General features: G+C 36.8%; 1 protein-coding gene and 1 non-coding gene across 3 annotated transcripts in view; both read left to right on the top strand.

Moving 5' to 3' along the window:
• Window positions 1–17,470, top strand: part of Sf3b3 (splicing factor 3b subunit 3) — a 46,598-nt gene that overhangs the window by 4,686 nt on the left and 24,442 nt on the right. For both annotated transcript variants that reach the window (XM_076838359.2, XM_076838360.2), the window contains exons 3-11: window positions 154–480; window positions 1,155–1,327; window positions 1,865–2,006; window positions 3,730–3,842; window positions 6,868–7,005; window positions 7,488–7,591; window positions 10,273–10,438; window positions 13,230–13,325; window positions 16,414–16,486. In XM_076838359.2, the coding sequence (XP_076694474.1) occupies window positions 154–480; window positions 1,155–1,327; window positions 1,865–2,006; window positions 3,730–3,842; window positions 6,868–7,005; window positions 7,488–7,591; window positions 10,273–10,438; window positions 13,230–13,325; window positions 16,414–16,486 (1,332 nt within the window). The remainder of the gene's footprint in view (window positions 1–153; window positions 481–1,154; window positions 1,328–1,864; window positions 2,007–3,729; window positions 3,843–6,867; window positions 7,006–7,487; window positions 7,592–10,272; window positions 10,439–13,229; window positions 13,326–16,413; window positions 16,487–17,470) is intronic.
• On the top strand, window positions 797–875 carry LOC143384613 (small nucleolar RNA SNORD111). Its single transcript, XR_013089403.1, has one exon. It is a non-coding gene; the product is annotated as a small nucleolar RNA SNORD111 (small nucleolar RNA).

Raw genomic sequence — 17,470 nt, 5'->3', positions numbered from 1 at the left:
TTTTGGGATCAATCCCCAGTACCAAACAAAAAATAAAACAAAAACAGTGGGTCCCCCAACTTGTTTAATTTATCTTCAGTGGCATTTCGATTTAGCTAGGTTATTATTGGGCTATCTCTGGTTGTTTATGATCTTTAATTTTTGGTGATCTAGGAACCAAACAACAGGAAATTGTTGTTTCTCGTGGGAAGATCTTGGAGCTACTTCGCCCAGACCCTAACACTGGAAAAGTACATACCCTCCTCACTGTGGAAGTATTTGGTGTTATCCGGTCACTCATGGCCTTTAGGTTGACAGGTGGCACCAAGGACTACATTGTAGTTGGCAGTGACTCAGGTCGAATTGTTATCTTGGAATACCAGCCATCTAAGAATATGTTTGAGAAAATTCACCAAGAAACTTTTGGCAAAAGTGGATGTCGCCGAATTGTTCCTGGCCAGTTTTTAGCTGTGGATCCCAAAGGGCGAGCTGTTATGATTAGTGAGTGACTTGCTTTATTTACTCAAAAGAGTGCATCTTTGATTCTTATAAATGCTCAGTTTAGGATAATGATGCTGTGATCTTGGCAGTGTGCCGGTCATTTGTTTAACCTGGGTGAAGTTGGGCATTTTATTTGAATTCAGTTACATTTCCTTTTTTTTAAGTTGTTATTTCCTTTTAAAATGATAGGAAAAGTCTTAAGGTACCTGTTTTACTTCTCACCTGTTGGAAATAGTTGTTTTTCAATTTATTTGTGGCAAAGACTGTAATGAAATCTTACATGTTTTTAGAAAGTGAATATGGTTGCTTTCCTCATCAGCCTGAAGTGATGATTCACATTCATGTCTCTTCTCTGATAAATTTGTGAAGGAAATTCTGTGTATCTGATCAGGCCTCTAGAGGGCAACCCTCTCTGAGCAGTCACAAAATCATGAGGTCTAATTTAAAAAAAAAAAAAAAAGATTTTGTTATTATTTAGTTTCCCAGTATCCTTAAATATAGGGCATATTTTTGAAGAGTTATTCAGATATTAAGATTCCCTTAGGAAGGGATGCAGAATCTTGAGTTACTATACTTGTTGACTTAATGCTGGCTTTTAAAAAGTAATCATGAATTGAGCTGTTGTGTGTCTCATTATGTGGAAATCTGGTATGTTTTGTCTCCTTGAACTGTAGGTGCCATTGAGAAACAGAAGTTGGTATATATCTTGAACAGAGATGCTGCAGCCCGACTTACCATTTCATCTCCCTTGGAGGCTCACAAAGCAAACACTTTAGTATATCATGTGGTTGGAGTAGATGTAGGATTTGAAAATCCAATGTTTGCTTGTCTGGAAATGGATTATGAGGTAATGAGGACTGTGTTTTTCTCTTTGTCTTCTTTGAATATCTTCCAGTCTCCTCATTGTCTTCCTACAATTGTTTTCTTTATTTACATTGTAAATCTGTCTTGCTAGCAGATATCCATATTCCAAATATCTTACTGAAATTCTCTAGAATGTTTCAGAGCTTAACCAGTTGACTGTATACATAGTAGCCTTTGCTCTGATTTAAATAATCTCCCTATGGGCTAAAGTATTTGTTGGGGAAAGCTGGATGAAAAAGGTGAATCCCTGTTTGGGATATTTTTTCCAAAGGAAGATGGTGAAAGGCAGAGCATATCCATCTTTGCCTTGAATGGAAGGTAGAACGTAAAGACCCAGAATTTGGAGATATGGGTCCTTGTTCTACCTCTATCATTATATAGTAGTGTGAACTTTGTAATCGCGGCCCTCTGTTTTCTCATGTAAAATGAGGAGTTCTAATGTCTTTTCCCAGTCTACGTACAAATTCTTTGGTTTTATGATTCTGATTGATTGGTTTTATGCTACTGTACTTCTCTGTAGGAAGCAGACAATGATCCAACAGGGGAAGCAGCAGCAAATACTCAGCAGACACTTACTTTCTATGAACTAGACCTTGGTTTAAATCATGTGGTCCGAAAATACAGTGAACCTTTGGAGGAACATGGCAACTTCCTTATAACAGGTACTTTTCTTGCAGAGCTGCTCTGTCCCTTTTATTTGATCCATTTGATGCCCAAACTTAGTGAGGTTTGAAAAGTAATTTATTTGTAGTAAACTTGAGTACCTTTTCTATGTTTTGTTGAGGGTAGAAATTAGTACAGTGATAAAAAGAAAAAGTATTGTTGGAGAGAAGTGTCTAGCTCCTTAGTAGCTTTCATAATCTAATGGGAGTAGGGAGGAAAGGACACAGCTTGAAATATTGATTACTACTAGTTGCTGTGATAATTTAATTGTAGTCAGTTTTTCCTTTTCACCCAAACGTATTTTGAAAGGATAGATAAAATGAACAAACTCAACAAGGCAAAGCTCTGTGTCTGAATTTGAAAACTAAAATGCATAGGAAGATTTTGAAAACTAAAATCAGTTACAAAACTGATCCAAAAAAAGAAAAGACTAACATCCGTTAATAAAATTAGAGCTATTGTCAGGAATATTTCCTTCAAAAAATTTCAGGGAACTCTTAGTATCTTGTAGAAAGTTATATATTCTTACTTTTATCACTTGCTGTAACATTAGCACATCTTTCACTTATGAGAACTTTGTTGTTGTTTTTTTTTTTTTTTTTGGTGTTGTGGGTTGAACCCAGAAACCCAGTACCTCCAGCATGCCAGGTAAACACTCTCCCATTGAGCTATACCCCAAGCTCCATTCAACAAGTTTTTATTGAGCTTAATCAGTCAGTATGTGCCAAGTCAGATTACTGGGTCCTGGGACTGTAGTGGTGAAAATTGAATGTGGTATTTCCCTTCCTACAGGATTGAGTCTAGTGGTAAATACAACATCAACAACAACAACAACAAAAAATTGCCAGATTTTGTGCCTGTTGTCATGATTACGTAGTGGAGTGGGTCCCTGACCTAGGGAATGGGAGGAAATGTGTAAGAGAAAGCTTTCTGAAGAACTTGAGCTAAGACCTGAAGAGTAGGTCTGAACTGAGATCTGAGGGAGTTTCTGTTGCAACATTCACCAAGAATGGAAAGCTTATCGGGATTGGGTTATTAGAGTTAAAGGGCTGGGAGAGGGATAGTGGTGAAGTAGTATTTTCTGAAGTATTTCAAGCAGGGAATAATATTTCAAGCTCAGGAGGACATCTAATAAAGATAGACAGTTTAGAAAGATAACTGCTTACATTTTGCCTAATAGAATAGAGGATATTAACACTGTAAGCCTGAAAACTGACGAGGGAGTTCTTTCACTAACAGATATTAGCAGCATGAGAGCTACTAAGGAGGTAGAATCAGTAAGGCTGTGAAAGGGAAGAGAACTACAGGATGACACCCAGGTTTCTGGAATAGTCTGTTGCAATCTCAGCTAGAGAACGCAGGAGGTGAAATAGGTTTGGGAAGGAAATTAAGTTTATTTATGAGCATGCTGTACTTTTGAAGTACTATGGGATTTCCATATCCAGTAGTTAATTATATTATAGATCAGAATATGAGTACTGAATTCTAGGTTTGAATATAGAAATTTAGATGCATTATTAAGGCTAAGATCAACCAAATCTTTCACATAAACACAAACTGCTCCATCCTTATCTAGTATGTTCATAAGGGAGAAACACGTGGAACGTTTCTCTACTTCAGGTATACTGTTATCAACAAGCTGTGAAGGAGAGAAACAGTTGAAAGTGAAAGTAATTCGTGGGTAAATCAAATAACTGCTAAGTTTTATTTTTTTCTTGACAGTTCCAGGAGGATCAGATGGTCCAAGTGGAGTGTTGATCTGTTCTGAAAACTATATCACTTACAAGAACTTTGGTGACCAACCAGATATACGGTGTCCAATTCCCAGGAGACGGGTAAGGCCTTTGTTTATCATAAGAAGAAAGGTTATTTGTGAAATAAATTCAGCTTTTAAGACTGCAGTGTAGTCTCTTAGTTTATTTCCTTTCAAGTTTTAAGTTTTTTTTTTTTTAAATATTTTTAGTTGGACATGATATCTTTATTTATTTTTACGTGGTGCTGAGGATCGAACTCAGGGTCTTGCACATTCTAGGCGAGTGCTCTATTGCTGAGCCACAATCCCAGCCCTTGTAAATGTTATTTTTAATAAAGCTGGTAACAAGTTTCAGTAAAAGCAAAACATTGTTTGAAGGGTAGGAAAAAAATTAAATGTTTATTTCAGAGGAATCTGTGGGTAATTGTAAATTTGAAAATTTCTAGTTTGAAAAATCCAAACATTCGTTGGAAATAAATTATCTTTTATTTTATTCTGTTTCTGTCCCCCCCCACCGCCAACATTTTATTTTGAAAAACTCCCAACATATAGAATATTTTAAAACAATAGAACAATCAGGTGCAGTAGCGTATGCCTGTAATCCCAGTGACTTCTGAGGTGTTGCAAGCCAGCCTTCTAAATAACTTAATGAGGCCCTGTCTCAGAAGAAAAATAAAGAGGGCTTGGGATACGACCCAATGTTAAGTGCCCATGGGTTTAATGTACCGAAAAACCAAAAAACAAAAACCAAAAGAACAGTGAATTCTCATATGTCCTTCATTAGATTCACTAATTACTAATACCTTAACTACATTTACCTTTTCTTATGAAATATCTGTATACCTTTTCTTATGATATGTACACTTTTTCCAGGCTAACCTATTTGAAAATAAGTTGCAGGTGTCATGACACTTAATTCCAAATATAGTCTTCGAGGATGTGTCTTCTGAAAACAGATATTGTCTTACATAACCACAGTGCTAATATCACATCCAAGAAATTTTAATATTTTCGTGTAATACAGTTAGCTTAGGTATAGTACATATTCAGATTTCCTTTGTTCTAAAATGTCCCCTTCGTAATTTGCCTTTACTCTTTTTAAACTTAGGACATTTTCTCTTACCTTTGTTTTGGTTTTTTTATAATAATTACATTTTTGTGAATCTTGGCTAATTTTCTTTTTTATTATTTTTTTATTTATATATGACATCGGAATGTATTACAATTCTTATTACACATTTTTTCATATCTCTGGTTGTATGCAAAGTATATTCACAGTAATTTGTGTCTTCATACCCGTTCTTTGGATAATAATGATCCTCACATTCCACCATCATTAATAACCTTATGCCCCCTCCATTCCCCTCCAGCCCCTCTGCCCTACCTAGAGTGCGTTTATTCCTTCCATGCTCCCTCTCCCTATTTCACTATGAATCAGCTTCCATTTACCTATGGTTCCATTTACATATGAACCATCCATTTACCTGCTAATGCCATGATTTTATTCTCTTTTATTGATGAGTAATATTCCATTGTGTATATATACCACTTTTTTTTTTATCTATTCTTCTACTGAAAGGCATCTAGGTTGGTTCCACAGTTTAGCTATTGTGAATTGTGCTGCTATAAACATTGATGTGTAGTTAAGTCCTTTGGGTATAGACCAAGGAGAGGGATAGCTGGGTCAAATGGTGGTTCCATTCCCAGTTTTCCAAGAAATCTTCATACTGCTTACCATATTGGCTGCACCAATTTGCGGTCCCACCAGCAGTCTATGAGTGTACCTTTTCCCCCACATCCTCAACACTTACTGTTGTTTGTCTTCATAATAGTGGCCATTTTGACTGGAGTGAGATGAAATCTTAGTTTTGATTTGTATTTCTCTAACTGCTATTGATGATGAACATTTTTTCATATATTTGTTGATTGTATATCCTCTTCTGAGGAGTGTCTGTTCACGTCCTTGGTCCATTTACTGATTTGGTTATTTGTTTTTTTTGGTGCTTAGCTATTTGAGTTCTTTATATACCCTAGAGATTAGTGCTGTATCTGATGTGTGAGGGGTAAAAATTTGCTCCCAAGATGTAGGCTCTCTATTCACCTCACAGATTGTTTCTTTAGCTAAGAAACTTTAGTTTTAGTCCATTTCATTTATTGATTGTTGATTTTAATTCTTGGACCACAGGAGTCTTACTAAGGAAGTTGGGGCCTAATCTCACATGATGGAGATTAGGGCGTACTTTTTCTTCTATAAGGGATACACATAGGAAAAGAAGAACTCAAACTGGCTAATTTTCTTAAAGTTTGTCCCTTATTCTATTTTTTTTAAATGATTATATTCAGGCTAATATTTTTGCTAGGGTTATTATATAGATGGTGATGTTTATTTCTCACTGTGTGTCACATTATGCCTACATAATATTGGATTGTCTCATTGTTCATGCCAAATTGATCACTTAATTAAGGTGGTATCCACCCACTCTCTTCTTAACGGTACCTTTTTTTTCCTGTAATTAGTATGGAATCTGGTGGTGGTCTTTGAGATCTTTTCCCTGTGGGGAAAACCCAGGGTGCTCTACCACTGAGCTACATCCCCAGTTCTTTTTATTTTTAATGTCGAGACAGGGTCTTGCTAAGTTGCTGGAGTTTTGATCTTGAACTTATGATCTTTTCAATCCTCCTTCCTCAACCTTTTTATCTTTTCATCCTGTGGTTTTGTTATTGATCTTTCTCCTGGATCAGTTATTAAATTCTCTCTCCTTACCCCTGAAAAGAAATTTAATCTTCATCAGTTATGGAAAGTGAGCACCTGCCTATCTCAGACACTATACTTGCTTTGAGGCAACAAAGAAGTATAAAACTTCACAGAGAGTTTATTCTAAGAAATACAAAATGTTGGAGACATAAATAAAGCAAATCAAAACAAAAAACCCAGCTGTGCATGGGGTCATAGGCCTATAATCCTAGCTACCTGGGAGGCTCAGGCTGGAGGACTATAAGTTTGAGACCAACTTCAGCAACTTAGCCACACTTGGTAAGAGTAGGGTGCTGAGTTCCAAAAATAAGAAGTAGCCATTTCTAACATATTGTGTGCTTGACTTTGCTAGAATGACCTGGATGACCCTGAAAGAGGAATGATTTTCGTTTGTTCTGCCACCCATAAGACCAAATCAATGTTCTTCTTTTTGGCCCAAACTGAGCAGGGTGATATCTTCAAGATCACTTTGGAAACAGATGAAGATATGGTGAGTAGACCATTGATAGAGGGGGGAAAAATGAAACAATAAATACACTTGTATTTTTTTTGATGAAATTTTGTACGTTTTATTTTAATATAATTAAATAACCTCATTAAAAAATCCTATGTATATATATTTAAGGTTTATAAAGCTTTACAAACCATTTATTCATTGTAGCTGCTCTCTTGAAATGAGGTGGGTAAGATAGTTAATATTTTACAAGTTAGAAAGTTGGAAGTTTAGGATACCTTAGGCTTGTATATGAATGTTTTCCTACTCTAGTTAGTAAGTACCTGGTCTAGTGTGTAATGAGATTGGGCAGTGTCACTTTAAACAAAAATCATGGCTGGCTTTTGAGCTGTAGCTTGTTCATTCCTGGTTAGATACTGGGGACGATATTTTATTTGCTACTCAGCTTGTGCTGTTTTGGACTTCTATGCCAAACTTCACTTGCCTATACACTAGAATCTTTTTTCTTTTCACTCCAGGTAACTGAGATCCGGCTGAAGTATTTTGATACTGTGCCTGTTGCTGCTGCCATGTGTGTGTTGAAAACAGGCTTTCTTTTTGTAGCATCAGAATTTGGAAACCAGTGAGTAATCCTTTTATTAACTTGGTTTGCCTTGGTTACTTAAAAATTGGCAGGAGGGAGGTGTATTTCAAGGTTGTGGAGCTTTTCACAAGAGTATTTTAGTTTTTATTTTATTTGGTTTTATTAGAATATTTGAGGGGTTTTTGTGTGTATGTGTACAAGGGATTGAACCTCAGTGTATAACTATTGTGTGTGGATCCACATCCCCTGCCTTTTTTCATTTTTTATTTTGAGATAGGGTCTCGGTAAGTTACAGAGGCTGACTTTGAACTTTTGATCCTTCTGCCGCAGCCTCCTGAGCCTCTGGGATTACAGTTGTGCACCACCACACCTAAGGATTGCCTTCTTTTCCTCTTTACATTTATTCTGTTTGCTTCTTTACTTTGATGGCTTCAATCAGTACTCAATCAGTGTCTACAGAAATATCTTTAAAAGTCACATCTTTTCTGAGCTTTTTGTTGTATATTACATTGAATATTTATTGAATTACTTAACTAAGTAAGGGATTTTGTTGGGGAGAGTACTAGAGATTGAACTCAGGGGTGTTTTACCATTGAGCTCTATCCCTAATCCTTTTAATGTTTTACTTTGAGTCATGGGCTCACTGTTACTGAGGGTTTATCCTTTCATTTGGAATTCTTTTTCTTTTTTAAGAATTTAAACTTTATTTATGTTTATGTGGTGCTGAGGATCAAATCCAGGGCCTCACCCATGCCAGGCAAGCTCATTTCCACTAAGCTTTAACCCTAGCCCCCTCATTTGGATATTTTTGATCTGTTGGTTGACTCTAAAGATGAAGGGAACCCATGGGTGGAGGGGTTAACTGTACCATTTCACTTTTCACATTTGGCCTGTTAATGTTTTCCATTTCCAAGTTTTTACTTTTATATGTATATATATACATATATATATTTAGCTGTAGATGGACACAATATCTTTATTTTATTTATTTGTGGTACTGAGAATTGAACCCAGTGCCTCGTACATGCTAGGCAAGTGCTCTACCACTGAGCCACAACTCCAGCCCAAGGTTTTACTTTTTTGTGTAAGAAATATTTATTGTAGAAGTGAGGATGAGTATACAAACATTGCTTTTAATCCTTTAATCCACAGATAACATTTTTCTATATCCTCTGTGTGTGTTCAATTTAGATACTTTGCATAATGTCACCACTTATTATGTACCATTTTATAACTTTTTCCCTGTCCCCTGGTGGTACTGAGGATTGAACCAGGGCCTTGCAAATGCAGGCAAGCCTTCTACCACCGGACTAACTACATCCTCAGGCATTTTTATTTTGAGACAGAGTCTTGCTGAGTTGCCCAAGCTGGCCTCAAACTTGAAATCCTCCTGACTCATGAGTAACTTGGATTATAAGTGTGCACATCATGTCCAGCTAATCATTTTTAATTGTTCAAATTCACTGATATTAATTTTATTTTACAATGCTGTGCAACCTTTATTTTCTTTCCAAAATTTTCTTATCACCCAAGACTGAAATTCTGTGCCTGTTAACCAATAAATTCATGTTCCCCTTCCTCCAATCCCTGGTAACTTTTTTTTTTTTTTAAAGTTGTAGATGGACACAGCACTTAAGTATTTGGTGACGGAGGGGGGGCGGGGGATTACTAGGGATTAAACCCAGAGCCATTTTATGACTGAGCTACATCCCCAACCCTTTTTGTTTTTTATTTTTGAGACAGGGTTGCTTAGAGCCTCGTTAAATTGCTGAGGCTGGCCTCAAACTTTCAATCTTTCTGCCTCGGCCTCCCCAGCTCTGGAATTACAGGTGCACACCACCTCACCCAGCTAGCGCTAAGTACTTTTGTATTATAACCATTTAGTAAATGTTGATTATTACCATACCTGTTAATTTATTCTAGTAATGTGGAAAGTTTTGGAAAATGATTTAAAAAGCAAATAACCCACTAGTGTATTATCCCAGAACAGTTTAACATTTTGCTATATTTATTTGCATATTTTTTTTTTAAAGAGAGAGTGGAGAGAGAGAGAGAGAATTTTTTAATATTTATTTATTTTTTTTTTAGTTTTTTGGCAGGCACAGCATCTTTGTTTGTATGTGGTGCTGAGGATCGAACCTGGGCCGCACGCATTCCAGGCGAGCGAGCGCGCTACCGCTTGAGCCACATCCCCAGCCCCTTATTTGCATAGTTTTGATTTCTAGTATTTACATTTAATTTTAAAGAATGGTCTCATTCTTTTTTCACTTAAAGTTTTCATTTTTTGTTTATTACAGAAATTTTCTTATACAGGAGAGAATAGTATAATGAACCTATTGTGCCCATCACTCAGTTTCAGCCCAGATTCTTGACCAGTCTTGTTTTATTTATACCTTGGGGAAATTCTGTTCTTTAGCTTTGAAATGAATTCCAGATAGCATACTTTAACATTACACCTGAGGCTGGGGCTATAGTTCAGTGGCTGAGTGCTCACCTCACATGCGTGAGGCCCTGGGTTCCATCCTCAGCACCATATACAAATATAAATAAATAAAGATATTGTGTCCATCTACAACTAAAAAAAATTTTAAAAAACCACATTAGACCTATAAGCAATAACTGTAATTTTTTTAGTATAATTAAATAGCACTAGCAATTTATATGATAATCAGACATTGTCTTGAGTCTTTTAACTAAAGTCTTTCTTTGCATCTTCCTAGTTACTTATATCAAATTGCACATCTTGGAGATGATGATGAAGAACCTGAGTTTTCATCTGCTATGCCTCTGGAAGAAGGAGATACATTCTTCTTTCAGCCAAGACCACTCAAAAACCTTGTATTGGTGGATGAACTGGACAGCCTTTCTCCCATTCTATTTTGCCAGGTGTGGGCCTTTCCAGTTACCTCCATGATGCACAGTGCTAGCCAGCTGATTTGAATATCAAGTGTAATAAGTTTAAAGTTTTCCTTAAGTTAAATTAAGGTGTAGTCTAAGAACCATATAACTATGGAATCAATATATAAAGGTGAAGCAGTTAACGATAGGTTTAGGAACTGAAAACTATTAATAAATCTTCAGGGTTTTTTTTTTTGTTGTTGTTGTTTGTTTGTTTTGGGTACTGGGGATTGAACTCAGGGTCACTTAACCACTAAGCCACATCCCCAGCCCTTTTTTGTATTGTATTTAGAGACAGGGTCTCACTGAGTTACTTAGGGTCTCGCTAAGTTGCTGAGGTGGGCTTTGAACTCCTCATTCTCCTGCCTCAGCCTCTCGAGTTGCTGGGATCATAGTAGTGCGCCACCACTCCCAGCTTTATTTTTTAGTAAATCTTTTTCAGTGTATATATTCAAACTATATAAAAGGTTTTAAAGTCCTGCCCCTCCAAGTCTTCTCAAACTGGAACTCCACGGAACCCATTACTATTAGCAACTTCTTGTGGTGGCTTCCAAGTATTTTCTCTGCATCTGCAATTATATGTATGTTGTGTGGTTACATCTTTTTTGTTTTTGAAGTGAACGGGTTTATGTGCTACACAGTATTTCTGACTTGACCTTTTTTCACGTAGAAGTCTGCTTATAGCTGTACATACCTAATTTTAATATAGTTTTCTCTTTAAAAGAACTTCAGAGACACTGGAATCATTCAGCAACAGGGTTTTGTTTGTATTTTTGGGGGGGGTTAGGGATTGAACCCAGCGCACTTAATCACTGAATCACATCCTCAAGCCCATTTTTTTAAAAAATATTTTTTTAGTTGTAGTTGGACACAATATCTTTATGTGGTGCTGAAGATTGAACCCGGTGCCTCACACGTGCTAGGCTAGTGCTCTACTACTGAGCCACAACCTCAGTCCCCCAAGCCCATTTTATCTTTTATTTTGAGACAGGATTTTTCTTAGTTGCTTTGGGCCTTGCTAAGTTGCTGAGGCTGCCTAGAACTTGCAATCCTCCTGCCTCGGCTTCCCAAACCTCTGGGATCACAGGTGTGTGCAACTGTATCCAGCAACTTAGTGACACCCTGTCTCAAAAATCATTTGAAAAAGGGCTGGTTCCTAAAGGTCACACAAACTCCAGCGGTCTAGGACACAACAGGATTGAACTCAGGTTCACTTAATCACTAAGCCACATCCTCAGCCATTTTTCGTATTTTTACAAATTTTTAATCATATCTTTGAGGAAAAAAGTGAAGAGGCTCAGGATGGAGATTGTGTCTCCCACTACTGACCTCAGGTGTAGCACCTAGGAATCTTACCATGTTGTTGTGCCCTAGATCGCTAGTTTGTGTGACCTTTAGGAACCAGCCCTTTTTTAAAAAATTTTATTTTGAGACAGGGTGTCACTAAGTTGCTTAGGGCCTCAATAAATTGTTGAAACTGTCCTTGAAATTGGGATCTTTATAACTCAATCTCCTCAGCCACCAGGATTATAGGTGTGTACCACCATACCTGACCCACTGTTGGAGTTTTAAGTTGTGAAAAGTAATATATATGCCTTTTTTTAAAAAAAGCTTTATAAATAAATAGCAATATGATGCATTTTAAATAGGTGAGCTAGGACCTGGGGGTGTAGTGCCTAGGATACATGAGTCCCTGGGTTTGATTTCCAGTACAGCAAAAAGAAAAAAATACATACTTCTAAGTTATTTATTTTTTCAGAGAACAAAATGACGGTTGTGTATGTACTCAGAACCTACATGATCATCTATTACAATAAACTCTGCTCTGTTCAAAGTTCAGGAATTTTCATTTGAATTGTCCAGTTTGGCAAAACTGTAATACAAATGGTTCACCTGTTTTCACATATTAATCAAGAATCAATTGTACTGGAAAGCAGCCAGATGTCTCGAATATTAATATGAGAACACATGACTTCCCTATGTGGTGGCTGAATACTAGCAGCTATTGGGTGTAGAATTATCTAATAGCTGGTCAGCTACATCAGAGGAATACCTGTAGGTACTTTAACTGATTATATCAGTCTGATACCAGGTCTGAAAAATACAATTTTGTTGTGATGGGGATAACATTTCTGAGTATTAACTTTAATAAATGTAGCTTCTATTGGTGACAATGTTGCATCTTGATTACATTATAGTTTGTTACCTATATTTTTAATTGGAAGAAAACCATTTCAGAATGGAGATTATTATACTATATTTCACTAAGTGCCAAGTCCCCTCCCCCCCCCTTTTTTAATATTTATTTTTTAGTTTTCAGCGGACACAACATCTTTGTATGTGTTGCTGAGGATCGAACCCGGGCCACACGCATGCCAGGCGAGCGCGCTACTGCTTGAGCCACATCCCCAGCCCCTCCCCTCCCTCCCCTTTAAAAAATATTTTCGTCTGGTTGTAGATGGACACAATACCTTTGTTTTATTTATTTATTTTTATGTGGTGCTGAGTAGCAAACCCAGTGCCTCACACATGCTAGGCAAGCACTCTACCACTGAGCTGCAAACCCAGCCCCTGCCAAGTCCCCTTTTTAACTTGTGAATTGATGTAACCCTTTTTTAGTTTTGGAAAAATTTGCTGCTTAAAAATAGTTTACTTTTTGGAACATGGGGGCTTTTTTTCTCTTTATATTCCGGGGTCAGTAGAAGTTTGTCCCTCTAAGAATGACAATTGTGTTTGAAAACTTAGCATAAGTAGACATTTTTTCCCTTGTTCTCTGCAGATAGCTGATCTGGCCAATGAAGATACTCCACAGTTGTATGTGGCCTGTGGTAGAGGACCTCGGTCATCTCTAAGAGTCTTAAGGCATGGACTTGAGGTAAGATGGCAATTTCTAGATTCTCTGCAGTGTTTGAAGGAAAGCATGGGCAAAGCAGTTTATGGGATTACTTTGATGAAGTCATAAATACATATGATGTTTGTATGGGGGAAAAATGTTTTTCTATATTTTCCTAAAGTTTAGAGTGTCTGCATTACCTAGTTCTTAGACTTGGTAGTAGAGACTAGAAAACCTGCATGGAATTTTTTTCTTCTAGTTTTTATTAAAAGGTTTTGTTTTGTTTTGTGCTTTTTCTTTTGTCTTTGTTGGTACTAGGGATTCAACCCAGGGTCACTGAACCATATCCCCAGCCCTTGTTTATTTTGAGACAGGGTCTTGCTAAGTTGCTTGGGGCCTCATTAAGTTGCTGAGGCTGGCTTTGAACTTGAGATCCTCCTGCTTCAACCTCCCAAACCTGGGATTATAGGCATGCACCACCATGCCTGGCTTTTATTCAAAGTTTTAATTTTGATTTTGATTTTTTGGGGGGGATCATGCTGGATTTGAACACTCATCATCACTGAGCTGTGTCGTTAACCCCTGGTATCATTAAATTTATTCCTTGTTACTGAATGCTCTTAAGTTATATTGTTTTTTTATGTTTCTGCAGTATTTCACCAAAGTGAATAGATTAGAATTTTTAAAAATAAGTTATTTATTGATGGATCTTTAGGTGATATGGATTCTGAGAATTAACTTCTCAAATCCCATGTCTTATCATTGTCCTGGTGTTAATTCTAGCAAGAGCCCTGGAATTGCTCTTGTTTGAAGAAAAATAAACTTTCTTATGACAGTTTGATTTCAGAGCATGTAGTCAGTGAACTACTGCTCTCAAGAGGTCTCCTGCCTTTTATACATTTTTATTGCAATACAATGAGATAACTTTGGTTTTGACTTCTGGCTCTTTCACTTAATGGCTGTAATTAAGCTTTTGTATCTTCTGTAAAGGGGATTAATAATGGTACTTACTTTAAAGGATTGTTGTGAGTTAAATGAGATGATGCATGCAAAACACTTAGTTTAAGACAGTATCCTATAGAAAATGTTAGCTATTAGCAATGCTATTTCAGGTTTTTGTTTGTTTGTTTGTTTGGTAGTGGGTAGTTGAACCCAGGGCCTCATATATGCTAGATGCTAGGAAAACTCTCTATCAGCAATCTAGCCACTCCCCTAACCCCCCTCCCCAATCCATCTTTTTTTGTTATTTTATTTTGTGACAGATTGTCATCAAGTTGCTCAAGTTGGCCTTGAACTTGAGATCCTCCTGTCCCAGCTTGCTGAATAGTTGGGATTACAGGCATGCTAAATTTGAAAATCTTTTTTGACTGCCAAAATGTTCATTAGTCCACCATTTTCAATGACCTTGACCCAATTTAGAGCCATATCTCTTGATTACCTACTCACTGTTCACTGAATCCTCGTGAGCCACTGATGAAAACTAGCACTTTCCACAAAAAACGGCACATATGCATTAACAGGAATTTTTGTGTATTGTTTAAGAAATTAAGGACTCAATTAAAATTTTAATTTTTTGCCTCCCACACTTTGACTTTATATGCAGATCTTTGTTACATATAAAAATATTTTTAAATTGTTGAACATGCTTTGTTCCTGTGTCTTTGTTATGCCTTATTCTGTGAATACATTAGGGACTCAATTGACCTACCAGTTTTACATTTGGTATTCATTATAGCATACTTAACATTTTTTTATTGGTTATTTTTAGTTATACATGATAGTAGAATCAATTTTGACATACTTCTAAAAGCATGGAATATATCTTGTTGTAATTTAGTCCCCAGTATCTTTCCTTCCTCTTCCCTTCCTCACTCCCTGCTCCCTTCATTCTATTTCTGCCATTTACCACAGTTATTTATTTTTTAAAAATTACTTTCTTGGGGCTGTAGCTGTAGCTCAGTTTTAGAGTGCTTGCCTCGCATGTGTGAGGAACCTCAACACCACATAAAAATAAATGAATAGAGATATTATGTCTGTCTACAACCACAATAATTAAAAAATTAATTTCTTGTGGTCATACATGATGGTGAGATTTACTGTCATTTTCCTATGTGTACATACATGTATGTACATAGGAAAGTCAGATTTAATCCACTGTTATTCCTTTTCCCATTCTCCCTCCTTCCTTCATTCCCCTTTGTCTACTCCACTGAAATTCTATCCCTGCACCCTTGGGTACTTATTTTTATTGATGAAATTCTGAAATCTACTTTGTTGTCTCTGGATCATTTAAAAACAATAAACTTATTAGAATGATTTTACTTTTACATATAAATTACCAGTTTCCCCTTCACATCATTTTAGTTTATCTGGAATATTTCATCATGTTTGAGATTGTATATGACATTTGAGTCTAGAATGAAAGACAAAACAGTTACTGCCCTGAGGTGGTGATTGATTTTTATGAGGGAGAGATGATTGCCAGATAAGAAGGTAAGGGAATAATTTCTCTAAAGAAGTAGTATTTGAATGGGTTCATAGAGAGACGGTATTTGGCCTTATGGGAGCTAGGGAAAGAAAAGAGGTACTAATTTAGGTGGCCTTGGCCTCTTTCATTCCCAATGGTTATTGCCATTCCAAAGGAAGCATGTTGTTTTGGCTATAACAACTGTATTCTCTAAGACATTCTGTGACTTTTTGCTAAAGTATGTCATTGGGACTACTAGTTTAGTGGTTTTTTTTTTTTTTTTTTTTTTGTACCAGGGATTGAATGAACCCAGTAGTGCTTAAACACTAAGCCATATCCCCAGCCCTTTTATATATTTTATTAAGAGATAGCTATAAGGGGCCTCACTAAATTTCTGAGACTGGTTTTGAACTCGTGATCCTCCTACCTCAACCTCCTGAGTTGCAGGGATTACAGTTGTGTACCACTGTGCCCAGCTGACTACTAGCATTTCTAACCTTTTTGACCTTAGATTCTTTTCTTCACTGGTGTTCCTTCCCATCCTTTTAATCTAGTGCGCAGTGTGAACAATTCTTTTGCTTTTAGGACCTTATTATCTAGCATAGTAAGCAAGTAGCTGAGTTCCATGCTCACTAGATTTGTACTTGCCTCCTTTCCTGTCAGGTGTCGGAAATGGCTGTTTCTGAGCTACCTGGTAACCCCAATGCTGTCTGGACAGTACGTCGGCACATTGAAGGTAAGCATCCCTTTCTCAGTAGTCAAAATTAGGGCCTGGGAGGCACTGACATAGAAGACTTAAGAGACTTCATTTATAATATTTCTATATAATCTCATTTAGTATCTTATATCAGAAACTTTTGACCCAATACCATATTTTTGAAGCTCTTCCAATCAGTTTGCCTTCATCTGCTACTACTGTTTGTGCAAGTGGGTAAGGGGACGTAGGACAGCTGTTGGTTTTAGTTATGTAAACATTTTAGTATCATAGTTTTCATGAGTTTTTTTTTTTTTTTTTTTTTTTAATAAAGGCATTGGTTCCATCTCTATAGGAGGTGTGAGTTGAGGAAAAGTTGTTGCTTATTCATTTTTCATCAGCTGTGCTGTCTTATTGTGCTGAAACCACAGTGAAATTCAAGGTGGTATTCTAGAAATTGAGATACTTGGGGAAGTTATTAGTTGGTTAGTTCTAGTTGTGCTTGAGGAAAGCAAAGATTGGTTGATTAAAATCAGAACATTAGAGTGAGTGGAAAAGAAGGAGTAGGGAAGGAGAGGAAGTTGAGTTCCTAGGTTAAAGTGGTTACCTTCCTAAAACCTTAAAAGTAATGTGAAAATGCATGGAACTCCAGTAGCAGGGAAGTCTCATCACAACTGGATTTCAGCCCCACAGAAGTAGAACTCACTTATTTTTCTCTTTGGTTCACTTTGGAGCTCTGGGTCATTTCTGTTCTGAGACCTCATTTTCCTCTTTTCCCTCAGGAATGTGGGGCTGGTGAGTAAGATCACCCTGGCCAGCAGACAGAGCTTTTTCTAGAAAACAGCTGTAATTCTGCTTCAAGTTAGATGTTCTAGTTGTATGGAATAAGTTTAAGAGAGCTGGGAAATGTGTAGGAGGTAAATCTCTTTCTGTTAGATTACTGCACACTTTTGTAGATTTTGTTTTCATTATATCTGTTGGAATCACATTGAGTTGAAAGGGGAAATAAAAGATGGGGGGATTCTA

Source organism: Callospermophilus lateralis, chromosome 18 (genome assembly GCF_048772815.1).
Source record: "Callospermophilus lateralis isolate mCalLat2 chromosome 18, mCalLat2.hap1, whole genome shotgun sequence".
Lineage (NCBI taxonomy): Eukaryota > Metazoa > Chordata > Mammalia > Rodentia > Sciuridae > Callospermophilus > Callospermophilus lateralis.
This window is presented reverse-complemented; position numbering and strand designations above follow the sequence as displayed.